The sequence below is a fragment of the Aricia agestis genome, chromosome 8, assembly GCF_905147365.1.
Source record: "Aricia agestis chromosome 8, ilAriAges1.1, whole genome shotgun sequence".
Lineage (NCBI taxonomy): Eukaryota > Metazoa > Arthropoda > Insecta > Lepidoptera > Lycaenidae > Aricia > Aricia agestis.
The window spans coordinates 12,141,962-12,156,047 of NC_056413.1; the positions used below are offsets into that span (position 1 = coordinate 12,141,962).

The 14,086-nt window shown below is 35.9% G+C and overlaps 2 protein-coding genes across 3 annotated transcripts in view; both read right to left on the bottom strand.

Annotated features, from left to right (window-relative positions):
* The window catches only part of LOC121729654 (1-acyl-sn-glycerol-3-phosphate acyltransferase alpha), a 37,933-nt gene that overhangs the window by 22,717 nt on the left and 1,130 nt on the right, over positions 1-14,086 (bottom strand). Inside the window, exon 2 of one of the 2 annotated variants that reach the window (XM_042118234.1) lies at positions 14,018-14,020. The gene's annotated coding sequence lies outside the window, so the exon portion shown is untranslated. Of the gene's footprint in view, positions 1-8,995; positions 9,162-14,017; positions 14,021-14,086 lie in introns of those variants that run through there. The other variant, XM_042118233.1, reaches the window with a different exon arrangement.
* LOC121729655 (leucine-rich repeat-containing protein 57-like) lies at positions 11,793-13,000 on the bottom strand. Its single transcript, XM_042118235.1, has one exon. The coding sequence runs from the start codon at positions 12,805-12,807 to the stop codon at positions 12,091-12,093; it is 717 nt and encodes a 238-aa protein (XP_041974169.1). The 5' UTR covers positions 12,808-13,000; the 3' UTR covers positions 11,793-12,090.

The following is a 14,086-nucleotide window of genomic DNA, read 5'->3' on the forward strand; positions in this document are numbered from 1 at the left end:
GCGGAGGCGTCCTTACGCGAACCTCCACACTTCCGTCTAATCCGGGGCTCCGGGCAAGGATGGGAACCTGCCCGGCTAAGCTAGTCCCGGCGCCGAGGGGAACGTTTCAGTTTTCCGGAGCATTCCCTTACTTTGGTGGAAGTCCAGTCCCTTTTGAGGTGGACCGGCCGGTCGTGGAGGGAGTCCTGTGTTAGACAGATCCAGGACATCCCTCCGTATACAGATGAAGGCAAACCGCAGCTGGTTTTAGTGGCTAAGAGTCCCACATACCCCCGGAGTGCTTCAGCTAACTGAGGCACATGCCCAACCCGCGCGGGGCACCCATGATGGGTTTCCCCTGCGCTTAAAAAAAAAAGGTTCGACGTAATATAATACGGCCACTGTCCTGTTCCTGTTGATGATACATGACTCATGAATTAATCTATGATAGTGTGCACTGTTATAGTAATTTAATATTATATTTCTAGGCATTATTTTTTTAAGCTTTTTCATAATTTCGAATGAAACGCGTACAAGTTTCCTCAAATAACTTGCTTATCATGTAAAATACGAATAATATGATATAAGTATTCAATATTATGATTATTAAGTATTGGAACTACAAATAATAAAAATCGGCGAAGTGCGAGTAGCACTCGCGCACGAAGGGTTCCATACCGTTATAAAGCAAAATAGGCCAAAAATTGTGTTTTATGTATGGGATCCCCCCTTAAATTTGAATTTCAATTAAATATATTCTTATGTTTTATTAAAGAACACGTTTATCTAAGGTCTTTGTGAAAATTTCAAGTGCCTACCTGTTGCCGTTATTGATATAGAGCGAAAAAGGCCGAAAAAATCACGTTTGTTGTATGGGAGCCCCCCTTAAATATTTATATTATTTTCAGCCTGCGTTTGCAATGTAAGAAGGGCCCCCGCTACCATATGTGATATGTGCAATTGTGCAATGTGTGCAATGCACACGGGCGCCATCCTCTAGGGGCGCCAAATCTCCATCTTTAGGGGCGCCAAAACCAAGGACCAGGGCCTGATCTAGCCAATTATCCGCTCGGGGCAAAGATAATTTTTGCCGCCCTTTACATACAGAAAACCATACAAGTCATAAGCTAGTTTTGTTGGGGGATAATGGGGGAATATTTAAGTACACTGTAAAGTACTTAAAATATATTTTCACTATCCAACCTAAAGTAGATTGGACGGTATTATTTTCAAACTTGGGTGGTAGATGGGTAATGGCAAGGTTGGAAGGTAGGAATAAGTCATTTTGCTGCCCCTCAATTTTGCCGCTCTGGGCAAATGCCCGGCTCGCCCCCCCTTAGATCGGACCCTGCCAAGGACCCAAAAAAATTTGCCTAAAGGGGCGCTAAAATCCTTTTTTTGCACACAGGCGCCAGTAGCCCTTACGGGGGCCCTGAATGTTAGCCCGGAAAAAAATGAAATTATTTACGACATCACATTAGAAACCCCAACAATAACAGTATTTCTCCACTATTTAATGAATGTTATTATACCTATTACCTTCCTCTTGAATCACTTTATCTAATAAAGAAAACCTTAAACCGCATCAAAATTAATTGCGTAGTTTTTAAAGATTAAAGGGAACAAAGGGACATGAGGGAAAAAAAGCGACTTTGTTTTATAATATGTATAGCTGATATTCCCAACATTGTAGAATATTTCCCTTTATGGCAGGCGGCAGCCCTACATTATCTTTATCAGTATCACACAATATGAGAGTTTGCATGTACCTAACTATTTGATCTTTGAACCGCGAACCCGCCGCGCGCTGCTGCAAAGATCGCGGACTTTATCAAGTATCAATATTCTATAATTTCCTCCTATGTTCACCTTCATAGGAGGAAACTAGAGATAGTGGTTATATACTGTGTGCAATAATTCTAAACTTAAATTTTCGCGGCGACGACATCTGTACATAATTATATACTTACTTAATAGCTATGATCTATGATACTATTCGACGTAACAAAACGAGATTTACGTCGTCGCCGCGAAAACGCGTTCAATGATTATAAAGTTTTAAGTGTGATTGGTCATAACTCATAACTCATAAGGTACGATGGGATTGGCATTGTCTTTTTAATGTTTGTCCTATCAGAGAAGTTGATCCCTATGCAAATCGGGGACCTCAGTAGTTTGGTTGCGTTACGTCAAACCCAGCTGACAGATCACAATTAACATTGAATTGACATATTCGACCAAATAACGTTGGTCTGTCAATTGCATAGGAATCAACTTCCCCGATGGTACAAAAATCCCTTTAGTAAATAAATACCTACCTAAAGAAAAAAAAGTGTGATTGGTGAAATTGTTATTGTTAAAGTATCGTTTCTAGGTAGGGTTGTCAGGTCGCTAAACCGAAAAGCCTTTGTCCGGCTTGATTCAAACCGCCGTACTCAGAGACATTTAATTACGATTAACCTTGAATTTAATGAAGAGTTTGACAGATATAATGTATGGGGCTTATGTCAAAATTTTGAATTAATTACAATTAGGTAAATAATGTTCCACTCTGAGTGCGGCAGAAAGCTCTACAAAAGCCGAACTCCTCTTAATTTTGGCCGGACACGCAATCAAAAAGCCTAAGTCCGGCTTTATCCGGACGCCTGGCTATATGTAAGATAGCAATTAGCATTAGATAATGCTGGTTGCTCTCACTTCTCAGTGATCTCACCAACATCAAACAGTAGAGCTACTTACAACCAATTAGTATTATACTTAGGCATCGGTAAATACTCGTAATTGTACTAAAAGGCGAACCTGGTGAACAATGCTACACACTGGTAAGAAAGGTTATTATTCGAATATTTTAAAAGAAAATTTATTTTCAAATTTCGAATAATAACATTCCCTTAACACACGACGTGTGTAAGGTAACGAGATGGAATTAGTTCAAACGTATAAATAATAAAAAATAATAAATAATCTATTCTGTATAGATAATAGTACAAGTAGTAATACCTAAGTATCTAATTATCGCTAACTCAAACATCATAATCAGGCAGAAAAACTAAACTGTTGCGTAAACATTATTTTATTTATAAACAACAAAAGATCGCCTAATTAACAAAATATTTATATTATGTGAAAATATGTGACCAGTCACTAACTCACTACTCACTAGACTTGACTAGACGTTGCCCTCGACTTCGTTTGCGCAAAAAAATAACTCTCGTTTTCACCAACCACAGTCCACACCCACCAGTGAGTTTTGACCATCTGGGGGCACGGGAGTGCCCCCGCCAAGATGAGCCAAGCGAAGCGCGCAAGGGCACTACCTACCTTTTCTCGAAACGTTTCGTCGTATTTTTGAACCCTCGTAACTTTGGTTTGAATAATGCCAGATAGTTGAAATTTTTAAGATATAATGACATGGGTATAGTTATTAAATGCGCAAATTTTGAATATCGTAGCTATTATACTTTAGATTTTATAGGTGTCCAAAAATCCACAATTTGGTCACTGACTCACCGATCATCAAAACTGTTAGGGTACTTCCTGAAGTCTTAGAAAGCTGAAATTTGGTATGTAACATAATATTAGTACTGAAACAACATAAAAATTATCAAACCCAACTTAACCTATATCCGTACCATTATAGAGCAAAATTAGGCAAAAATTTGTGTTTTTGTATGGGAGCCCTCCTTATTTTTTTATTTTATTTTAATATTATTATTAAATATTAAAGTAGACATATAACTAAGGACTTTGAGAAAAATTTAAGTACCTACTTGTTGCCATTATTGATATAGAGCAAAAAAGGCCAAAAAAATCACGTTTGTTGTATGGGAGCCCCCCTTAAATAGGTGTCGAAAAATCCACAATTTGGTCACTGACTCACCGATCATCAAAACTGTTAGGGTACTTTCTGAAGTCTTAGAAAACTGAAATTTGGTATGTAACATAATATTAGTACTGAAACAACATAAAAATTATCAAACCCAACTTAACCTATATCCGTACCATTATAGAGCAAAATTAGGCAAAAATTTGTGTTTTTGTATGGGAGCCCCCCTTATTTTTTTATTTTATTTTAATATTATTATTAAATATTAAAGTAGACATATAACTAAGGACTTTGAGAAAAATTTAAGTACCTACCTGTTGCCATTATTGATATAGAGCAAAAAAGGCCAAAAAAAATCACGTTTGTTGTATGGGAGCCCCCCTTAAATATAAATTTCATTTTGTTTTTAGTATTTGTTGTTACGGCGGCAACAGATATACATAATCTGTGAAAATTTCAACTCTCTAGCTATTACCGTTCTTGAGTTACAGCCTGGAGACAGACAGACGGACAGACATCGGGTCCCGTTTCTACCCTATGGGTACGGAACCCTAAAAAATGAACTAAAAGAAAAAACAACGTAAACCAGCTTACAAAAAGAAATGAAATCCCACCAAAAACATTTTCATGTAAAAATGTTGCCAAGATGAGAACATAATATTATAGTTCGTCGTGTCAAAAAGTAGTGAGATCTCATGTAGAGCTAAGTTTCTAACCTTACATACTCAACCCTAAATCTAAAAATCTTAATTTTACCCTAAAGCGCGGCAAAATATTTGATAATAATATTATAATGTGTCAGCCGCACGAGAAGAATCTAAAAACTCTACACATTAGTCAAAATCGGTGGCGTTATCAATTTACTAGACTAGTGCGTAATATGATGCATTTAATTATTTTTTGTCTAGAGTTTAAACTTTAAAGTATCCTCCTACTGGGCCTTGTCTTACCCCCGAGTCCCGACCTCTGAGGACAACTTTTCCGTTGTAAAGCCATGACAAATGACAACCGAAACGAGATTCGAGATAATAGAATTAAGACTTTACCACATAGTCACTAGCCAGGGCTAGGTTTTGGATAACTACTTATTAGTTATTTACCACTAACTATCACGTATAAGGTCAAGAAAAATATTTGGTTACTGGAAAACAATTATCTTGAATATTTCATCAAGGCAGTGCTATTTTAGCGTGGATACAGGTAGGTACGTGTCCTCGAATTATGGGACAGAGCCATTTCGCCCCAAGTATAATGGGTAGGTATTAAGTCTAGAATTTATGATACATTCGACAAATTCCAAAAAAAATTTGTTAAGATTTTCATTGTGTTGTATTAAATACAAACTTCTGTTTAAAGTAGGTAGGTACGAACTTCTACAACATAAATTTTTCTACTGTATAAACTGTAAGTATATCATTTATTCCTGCAACTTAAATATCCGTTATCAGGCTGTGCTGGACACAAAATATACCCAGGCTTTAAAGTATCCCTATATTTATTAGAGATAAGTATACTTTGAAGTACATAATAATAGCTCCCACACCGGTTTCGGTGACGGTGGCCGGTTTCATTGAAACCGGGCCAGCTACGCAGGAGTAATTTTTATAGTGCCCAAGTGTGTGCGCAGTACACAAGAGCACTCTCTATTCCTTTACTCTCATAACCCAGTGGGACGGCAGACCGACACGACCGGCGAGAGATCAGGCGCAGGACCGACTTTTTACATGCCCATCCGACGCATGGATCATCTTACTTGTCAGACAATCAGGTGATCAGCCTGCATTGTCCTAACCAAACTTGGAAATAACATGTTTCCAACGCGGGAATCGAACCCACGACCTCCGAGTCAAGAGCCGCGCTCTGTACCACTAGACCACGGAGGCGTTAAAGAAGTACATCATTGCAATTTGCACTGCATTTTTAAGCGTAGGGGAAGTTGGCCACCCTTCATTCTATATTATAACACTTATTTTATTCGATTCTTTTATTCGATACGAGCTTTTTCCCGCGGCTTCGCTCGCGTTGAGAAATATTATTATATACAAACTTTCATCCCCTATTTTAGCCCCTTCAGGGTAGAATTGATCAAAATCCTTTCTTAGCGGATGCCTACGTCATAACATCTATCTGCATGCCAAATTTCAGCCCGATCGGTCCAGTGGTTTAGGCTGTGCGTTGATAGATCACCATGTCAGTCAGTCACCTTTGAGCTTTATACGAGTATATATAGAAGAAGATAGAAGATAAGGGTAAACAAATGACTTTATAACAATTCGTTTAAATAGCTTAAATTTATAAAATCCTTAAATGTGAGAAGTAATTTTAAAACTGAAAGATCCAAAACTCAAAAGTAACTAAATACTTACTTACATTATATTTTTATTTGAATTAGCTTATAGGTACTTAATTAGTTTTTGTTTTATCTGGTTAGTAAAATATTTAAATGTGGATAGGTAGGTACTTAGGTAGGTACCTAACTAATATGCATAGATAATATGCACTGGCATTGAACAAATATAATTAAATAGTAAGCGCGATACAGTTTAGGTACCTACATTTTTAAAATGATAAGTATTAAGTTAGGGGGCGTCCACGAATTACGTGAGGTGTTTTTTTTTTTACAACCCCCCTCCCCCCTTGGTGAGATCTCGTGAGATCTTATTCAATCCGCCCTCCCCCCCACAAATCTCACGTGACATTTTTCAAAATGTGGGTTTCACGTAAACGTTTGGTTTGACAGTCCGTAGATTTTCTTTCGAACGAATTTGTGAATGATCTCAATCGTATAACGATTAAGCGCTTACGATTAAATCATAAGCATTATACGTACAATCTGGATGAAATGGACCAAAATAGTATTATTTTGTTGAGAAAAAAATTACGTGAGATTTGCCCCCCCCCCCCCCCCAACGTGAGATTAGATGAGATTTGACTCGGGGGAGGGTCCCCCCTAAACACCTCACGTATTTTGTGGACGCCTCCTTACATACTTATTTAAAAATATTAACACAGAATGAGTTAATTTAATGAAGGTTGTTTAGTCAAAATCTTCATTAACTTAAAATTACAGTAATTTAGTAATTAATTAATATTCGTCTTTCAGTAATGTGAACTGTTTATCACTTATCATTTATGACTTATCTACTAAAAATACTAGGTAATGATCAAAATATCAAGTATGTACAAGTAAACAAGTCTACCTAAAAGGCTATTATGACCTAAGGTGTGTCGTACAGGCTCGGGGCTACGGCAGTTTTGGCGTTATAAACCAGTATTCAAGCATGTAACAGGAAGATAGTGGATATTAACTATGTAGTATGACTGACGTAACTTTCTTTCGAGTGAAATCCCATACCGCCTACCAATCACAGTAGAACTTTGCATGGCGTGACTTTAACGTAACACCTGGTTTGACCGGTTCCGGTCAGCGTTTGATTGTTTGGGAATTGGGTGGTTCAAAACATGCATTTGACACAAAAGCTCGGAAGGTCCAAAACTCTAAACCCCGTAGGACTTAGGAGGCCCATAAAACTTATTATAGGAAACAAAATAAATAGTAGAAAAAACAATAAATAGAACAAAAATAAAGAAAATGTTATATAAGCATCAATAAGTGACCTATCACCTAAGCATCCCTAAGGCCTTCTTAGGTTATCATGCAGGAGTTTATCTATTCACTGCATATTTTGATTATATATAACTAAATAAAAACACTTTTTACTCATAAAAATAAAACAATAATAAGTATTCTGTTTATCTAATATGAAATTCCTTAATTTTTTTCGCTTCCATATAACTATTTTTCATTTCCATCCAATCCCTTAAATTTCCATCTTATCGTTTTTCATTTCCGTCTGCTGAATAATTACTATCTATCTATTTATATCGTAAATATAAATAGCAGACTAAGGCAATTCAGGGATCAGAGTATATACGTACACAAGCCTAAATACAAAATTTTGTCGTAATATCTTAAAAAAATTGAATCTACAAAAATGGCAAATGGGACCGAAAAAATAGAACCATTTCGTTTTTAGGGTTCCGTAGTCAACAAGGAACCCTTATAGTTTGGGTCTGTCCGTTCGTCTGTCTGTCTGTCCGTCTGTCTGACCGCGGTTTTTCTCAGAGACTATAGGACCTACAAAGCTGTAATTTGGCATGGATACACATATTATTAAATGATGCCAACAAAATGGTACTTATATAAAATGGTAAAAAAATATTTTTTTTATGGTAAGTACCTCCCCCTACACTACACATCAAGCGGGGATGAATTTTCTTTTCGCGCCCACCCCATCGAGTGGGGTCTCGTTGGATTGTTTTTTTAAAATATTATGAGTATTCATAGATTATTTTCCGATTTAGGGTTCCGTTTGTGAAATATTAAGTTTTAAAGTGAAAAAAATCTTTGAAGTCCAGCGTCCCCGCTTCTACCAGCTAAACGGTTGTTTCTGTAAATGTGAAAAAATTCACTGAAGTACGAAATATGCTGAATTTAAAAGGAAAATTATCACGGCTAAGAAGACTTCATAAGTTATTGAGTAATAGTCGATCAACTAAAAAAAATGTATTCGGCGAAGTATAAAGGAACTTTTCGTTCAAATTCCTTTGAAAGTACCTAACTAAGATGATGTTGTTAGTATTGTAAAACACATTGTGAATGTACATTCGTTGACCATACAAACAATTTCAAAAACTAGCGGTACTACGGAACCCTATATTGCGCGTGGCCCAACACGCACTTGGCCGGTTTTTTACTAGACTGTGTATCAGTTAAAATATTATTATTTTTATATTTTTTGTTATGACGGTTAAAATAACTGAAATATTATGAATAAAATATTCATAATATTAATAAACATAAGATCTAGTCTAATAAAAATATTATTCTGAGTCTGCGTCATATTTTAATAGGTCAGTAATCGGTAGCTAAGTATACCTATACATTATACAAACTTACAAAGTAAGTACATTTATTTTGTAGGTGTTTGATAAAGTATAATACTTATTCTGTCCATATGCTAGATATTACGTTATTTTGTAGGTAAGTATTTTTATTAGCTATTTTCTCAAAACCCTACCACTGCACTGTATACTAACGACACATAATATTGTAATCTAGGTGGGAATTGTAATTAAGAACTAAGTAATCTAATAATAGCAACCAAACTATTTGAACTGCGAACTTACCCTTAATATTCCAATATAAAAATATTATATTTTTCAAAACTTAAAAAAAACAACTGCGATCGTACGATCGTAAATTATTAATCGCGGCACAATTGATTCATTGAATGACAAAAGACCGCCTGAGTCGGACACACACACACTACTGACTTGGAAGTTGGAGTTGACTGTTGACTGCACAGTCGCGACTAGCGGCTAAAGTTTAAACTCTAAACCCGACGCGACGCGACGTGATAACTTGAAGATAAAAACGTTTAAGTAAACAATATCTCATGAATTAGACGTGGGAGAGCCATGCTTCGACACGAATGGGCCGGCTCGACCGGAGAAATACCACGTACGAGCTATGCGATAGACAGAGAGCGGACATGTAGGTGAATATAAAGGATCATTTTCGTACAATGATATTGTACTTATACAGATATGTTACGTCCATACTATTTTCCGGCTTAAATCTCTTCCGAACAATTTTCAAATTCAAAATTGCAGACATTGACAAATTTGACAGATGAGTGAAACAAAAGATACGAAAAACCATTTACGTAAAAGAGACAGTTCTATTTTTAAACGTCGAATCGTATCGCTGTCTCTTTCTTCGCCTGAGCTATGACGAAAATTCGATTTTTTCCAAATTGTTCGAAAAAATAATTGAAAATGTAAATAATCGAGGTATTTATTGCAATCAAGACATGTGGTAAGAGATTCCATGTGTTTTGTTTACTTTCGAGTCATAATTGGTACATGTTTGATACACGCACGACGTCATTTTCAATTTATTTAGGTGAGACAAGACGCGGCACATTCGTGACTGCGCTCGATGCAGACTAAACAACAGACGGCCCAATTGGGCCGTATTTGAAGCTTCACAACGCGCGCGGTAGTAACATATCTGGTTTGAGTATTTCATCATTGTTTTCGTAGAAAAATAAAATAAGTAAAGGAGATATACTTAGCTAGAAAAAGATTGGACCTTCAAACCAATATGGATGGCGGCGTCGAGTTTTTGAATTTAAGCTATTTGTGACCTCCTCTAAACACTGGTGCAAAAAAATTCTGACTATAATTAATTTCAGCTTCCCATACAAGGCCGAACTAACCCTACTGGGCTAAGTAGAGATATAGCCTATAGGTACGTACGAGAATTGGAAATTACTTAGGTAAGTATATAAAGTACATATTTAAAACGATTTTACACAAAATATACTTACCCCCATAAAAATATTTTTATTTATAATCAAGCGCATGCCTATTGTACTCCGCGTTGCCAGAATGTTACTTTTGTAACATTTTACGTTACTTTTGACCCTTGGATGTTACATTCATGTGACATGAGTCATGACTTAGATAACAGATGTTACCTACTTTTACGTTACTTTTGGTAATTGAAAAAAAAATTTGGCATGACAATATGTATATAACTTTGGAACATACAGGACTCGCAGCACTGATTGTACAATGAGCGCCTCGGTGGGCCAGTGGCAGAGCGTGGCTCTTGACCAACGAATACTATACTCACAAGGAGCTCTTGACACGGAGGTGGTGAGTTCGATTCTCGCGTTGCAAAATTTAGTTCCCCATTTTGTCTAGAACTATGCAGGCTGATCCCCTAATCATTTGCCAGTACTTATTCTCTTTTACCTTAATTATTAGTGTGTTACGAGAAGTTGGTTGTAAAATTTTATAACCAAAGTATAAAGTTAATATTTAACTTTATAAACCAAAGGGCAAAGGATCTCAGTTTTTTTTTATGTTAATATGAAAGCACCCATGCATGCATCCATCCGACGCATGACCCATGCGTCGGATGGACATGTAAAAAGTCGGTCCTGCGCCTGACCTCTCGCCAGTAGTGTCGGTCTTCCGTCCCACTGTGTTATGAGAGTGAAGGAATAGAGAGTGCTCTTGTATACTGCGCACACACTTGGGCACTATGAAATTATGTAAGTACTCCGGTAACTGGCTGGTTTCAATGAAACTCGCCACCATGTCCAAAACTGGCGTGGAGAGTATTATTATATATTTGAACATGACATCAAAGAAACAAAAAAATATGTATTGCATTAGAAGTAAGTAATAATTTATTAAAATAAATTAACACACTGTATACAAGTAATTGAAAAAATATAATTGCCTATAATAATATTATTGAACATGACTAACCAAAACATTTATACTTAATTACAATTAATATACAAAATATAGCATCTTAGAATATTATGTACAATATTTATAAAGTTGCTTTGTGCTTTAATTTTGTTAGCATACATAGCAGTATAGTTTCCTTTGAAACTTTGTTAGTGGTTTTAGTTTCTTTATTGATGTGCATTGTGCATCAAAATATTATGATTAATTATATATTATTAGCTATTTGACCAAGCTTTGCTCTGTATTCGATAAAACACGAATAAAACGACATTTTCTAAAAATGATTCCTAGCTAGATCGATTTATCGCGCCCAAAACCCCCTATATACTAAATTTTATATATACAAGAATTGCTCGTTTAAAGATATAAGATTATAAATAAATGACAAACACATTACTCTTACTACTTATAGTTAATCCTGTCCCATCTGATTTATTTATAATTAAGACCAAATCTGTTTTTTGCTAAGTACTCTCATACGGTTTTGCTCGAAAGTTTTACTCCGAATCGAAGGAAATGACATATTTGACATATTTAATTCCATCGGAGCCGGCTCGAAGCGAGCCTTCGAGCTGTCAGTTTTGCGGTCCACACGGTGGTTAGTGCTCGATTTGGAGTAAAACTATCGAGCAAAACCGTATGTCAGTGCTTAGCATTTAACATAATATAGAAAATTAATTAACATCACAAAAATATTTTGCTCTACTTATTTAGTTATGAGGTTTATGAGTGTACACTGTACACTAATTGTACAGTTACTTTTCTTTACATTCTTTAAATAAATTGTTTCAAATTGCCATAATTATCTGTAGACTGTGTTGTTTTACATAAAATTCATAATGCAACTTTTTATTGCTAAATCAACCACCAATTACTATGCAAACATTTTGTGTAAAAGATGAAACACATTTTGGCGAACATTAATTTAGAATCTCAAAAGTTGGTGCTTTCTATTAAAACATCTTCTTCTTCATGGCTGTGTATCTCTCTGTATACTCATTGTATCCTTCAAGAGAGGCTAACTGCTTTGGTTCAAACAGATTGCCATCAATATTCAATGTATGAATTTTTGAGTCCCTGAGCAGACTCGGTTTAATTGCATCCAAAGATAAACAATTTTCTTCTAATCTCAAAATTTTTAGCTTCGGAGCTTCATGTAAGTCTTCACTCAGGCTCGATATTTCATTTCGGCTTAGATTCATTTCTGCTGCTGTTAATTTTGACATTCCATCGGGTAAAGATACAAGTTTATTATTAGATAGATCGATAACTTCTAAGTTTTTCAGCTCAAGTATCTGCTTGGGAAAGAGTTTAAACTTGTTATTATTCAAGTACAACTGTTTCAGGTTGCTCAAATTCTCAAACGAATCAGGAAGGCTGGCTATGTTATTACATGATAAATTAAGTAATTCCAATTTCTTGAGGTTAGCCAAGGCAGTGGGCACATTTTGAATAGAGTTGCTGCTTAAGTTCAGCTGTTTTATAAATTTAAATTTACTTATATCATCGGGGATGCCTGGTATTTTATTTTTGGATAGGTCTAAATTTCTCAAGTGATCAGACAAATTGAACACTTCTGGAGGTATTTCTTTTAGTTTGCTATTGGATAATTGTAAAACCCCTGTTTTGGACGCAGTTTCATAGTGTTGTTTTAACCCAGAATTACCCATGAATGATAATAGAAACTAACAGGAATAATGAATATTGTTTTTGAACAAGAACAAGTTCACTATAGTCTATACACCACTTTTTACAATTTCAAAGGTGGACTTATTTAATATTTTTCTACTTATATATTTTATTAAAATCAAGACTCCTTCAAATGAATAGACTTGCAAGTTGCAGCACGTACAATACAAAAATTGATTTTGGAAATGTTTTACTAAAGAAATGTAAATACAAATTTAATTTCTTTACAAAATCGTGACTTTAAAAATTTGACACTTGACACTTGTTTGACAACTGTTTTTTTCTCTTATTATGGCACTTCGGCTATTTAACCATGGCCAGTATCGAATAGGTACATAATATTATGGCGGGAAAACAATATTCTATAATACAATTTTCAGAATCGTTTTTCTATATTGTCAGGTCTAAAGTCTAGTTAAAGTCTAAGTAAAAGTCAATACAGTCAAGAAGTCAAGTCGGTCCTGTCCACTGACCTCCATTATACATGTATAATGGAGGTCAGTGGTGCTGTCAGTCCAAAGCTGCCCCCCCCTGGATCATGTTGACGTCCCTACTAAGTATCAGTATTTTCTAAAACTTCTATTTAATAAATAGAATTCTTTGAGTATTTTATCTATAAAAATTAAAAATTAAGAAAATAATTTTTTGCCATTTGTTTGCAATACAATATTTTTACAACTAAAAATTATTAATATTTTATTCTTTATAAACACCTAGGTTATAAAAAATCTGATTTGACCCCCCTGGCCCAGAACCTGGGTACGCCCATGGCCATACCTTTGGAGTCAAAATGATAGAAATTATTATAAAAAAATACAAAACATTTTAATTTGATTTTTTAACACCTTGCGTCCGCGCTACTGGCGCATCGGCTTAGCAAGTCCGAACTCCGACCCAGTCGAATTAGTCGAGTTCATTAGGTACCTACCGCAAAAATTATCCAACTTTCAGATATTCTCAAAACTTTCGAAGTGTTTATTGGAATTTGGACCCTAGTCACGCCCGGCCCGCTAAGGCGGGCGCGAGACATGTGATCAAATACGCAAATTCGCCAAGTGTGGCACTGACATTTGCCTATTTGTGCAAATTAATTGCTGGCATTTTCCTATTTGTGTAAAGTTTGCTCACACTCTCGCGAGATATATTCGTGAGAATCTTCAAGATGCCCGCTCGTAAGTCCCAAGTCCCAACCCACTCGGGAGAATACGGTATGAAAAATGAGAATCTCTCGCGAGAATGTGGAGCGGGCATTAAGAAATA

Excerpts from the sequence above, each read along its gene's own strand:
- LOC121729655 (XM_042118235.1), bottom strand. The coding sequence starts at position 12,807 with ATGGGTAATTCTGGGTTAAAACAACACTATGAAACTGCGTCCAAAACA.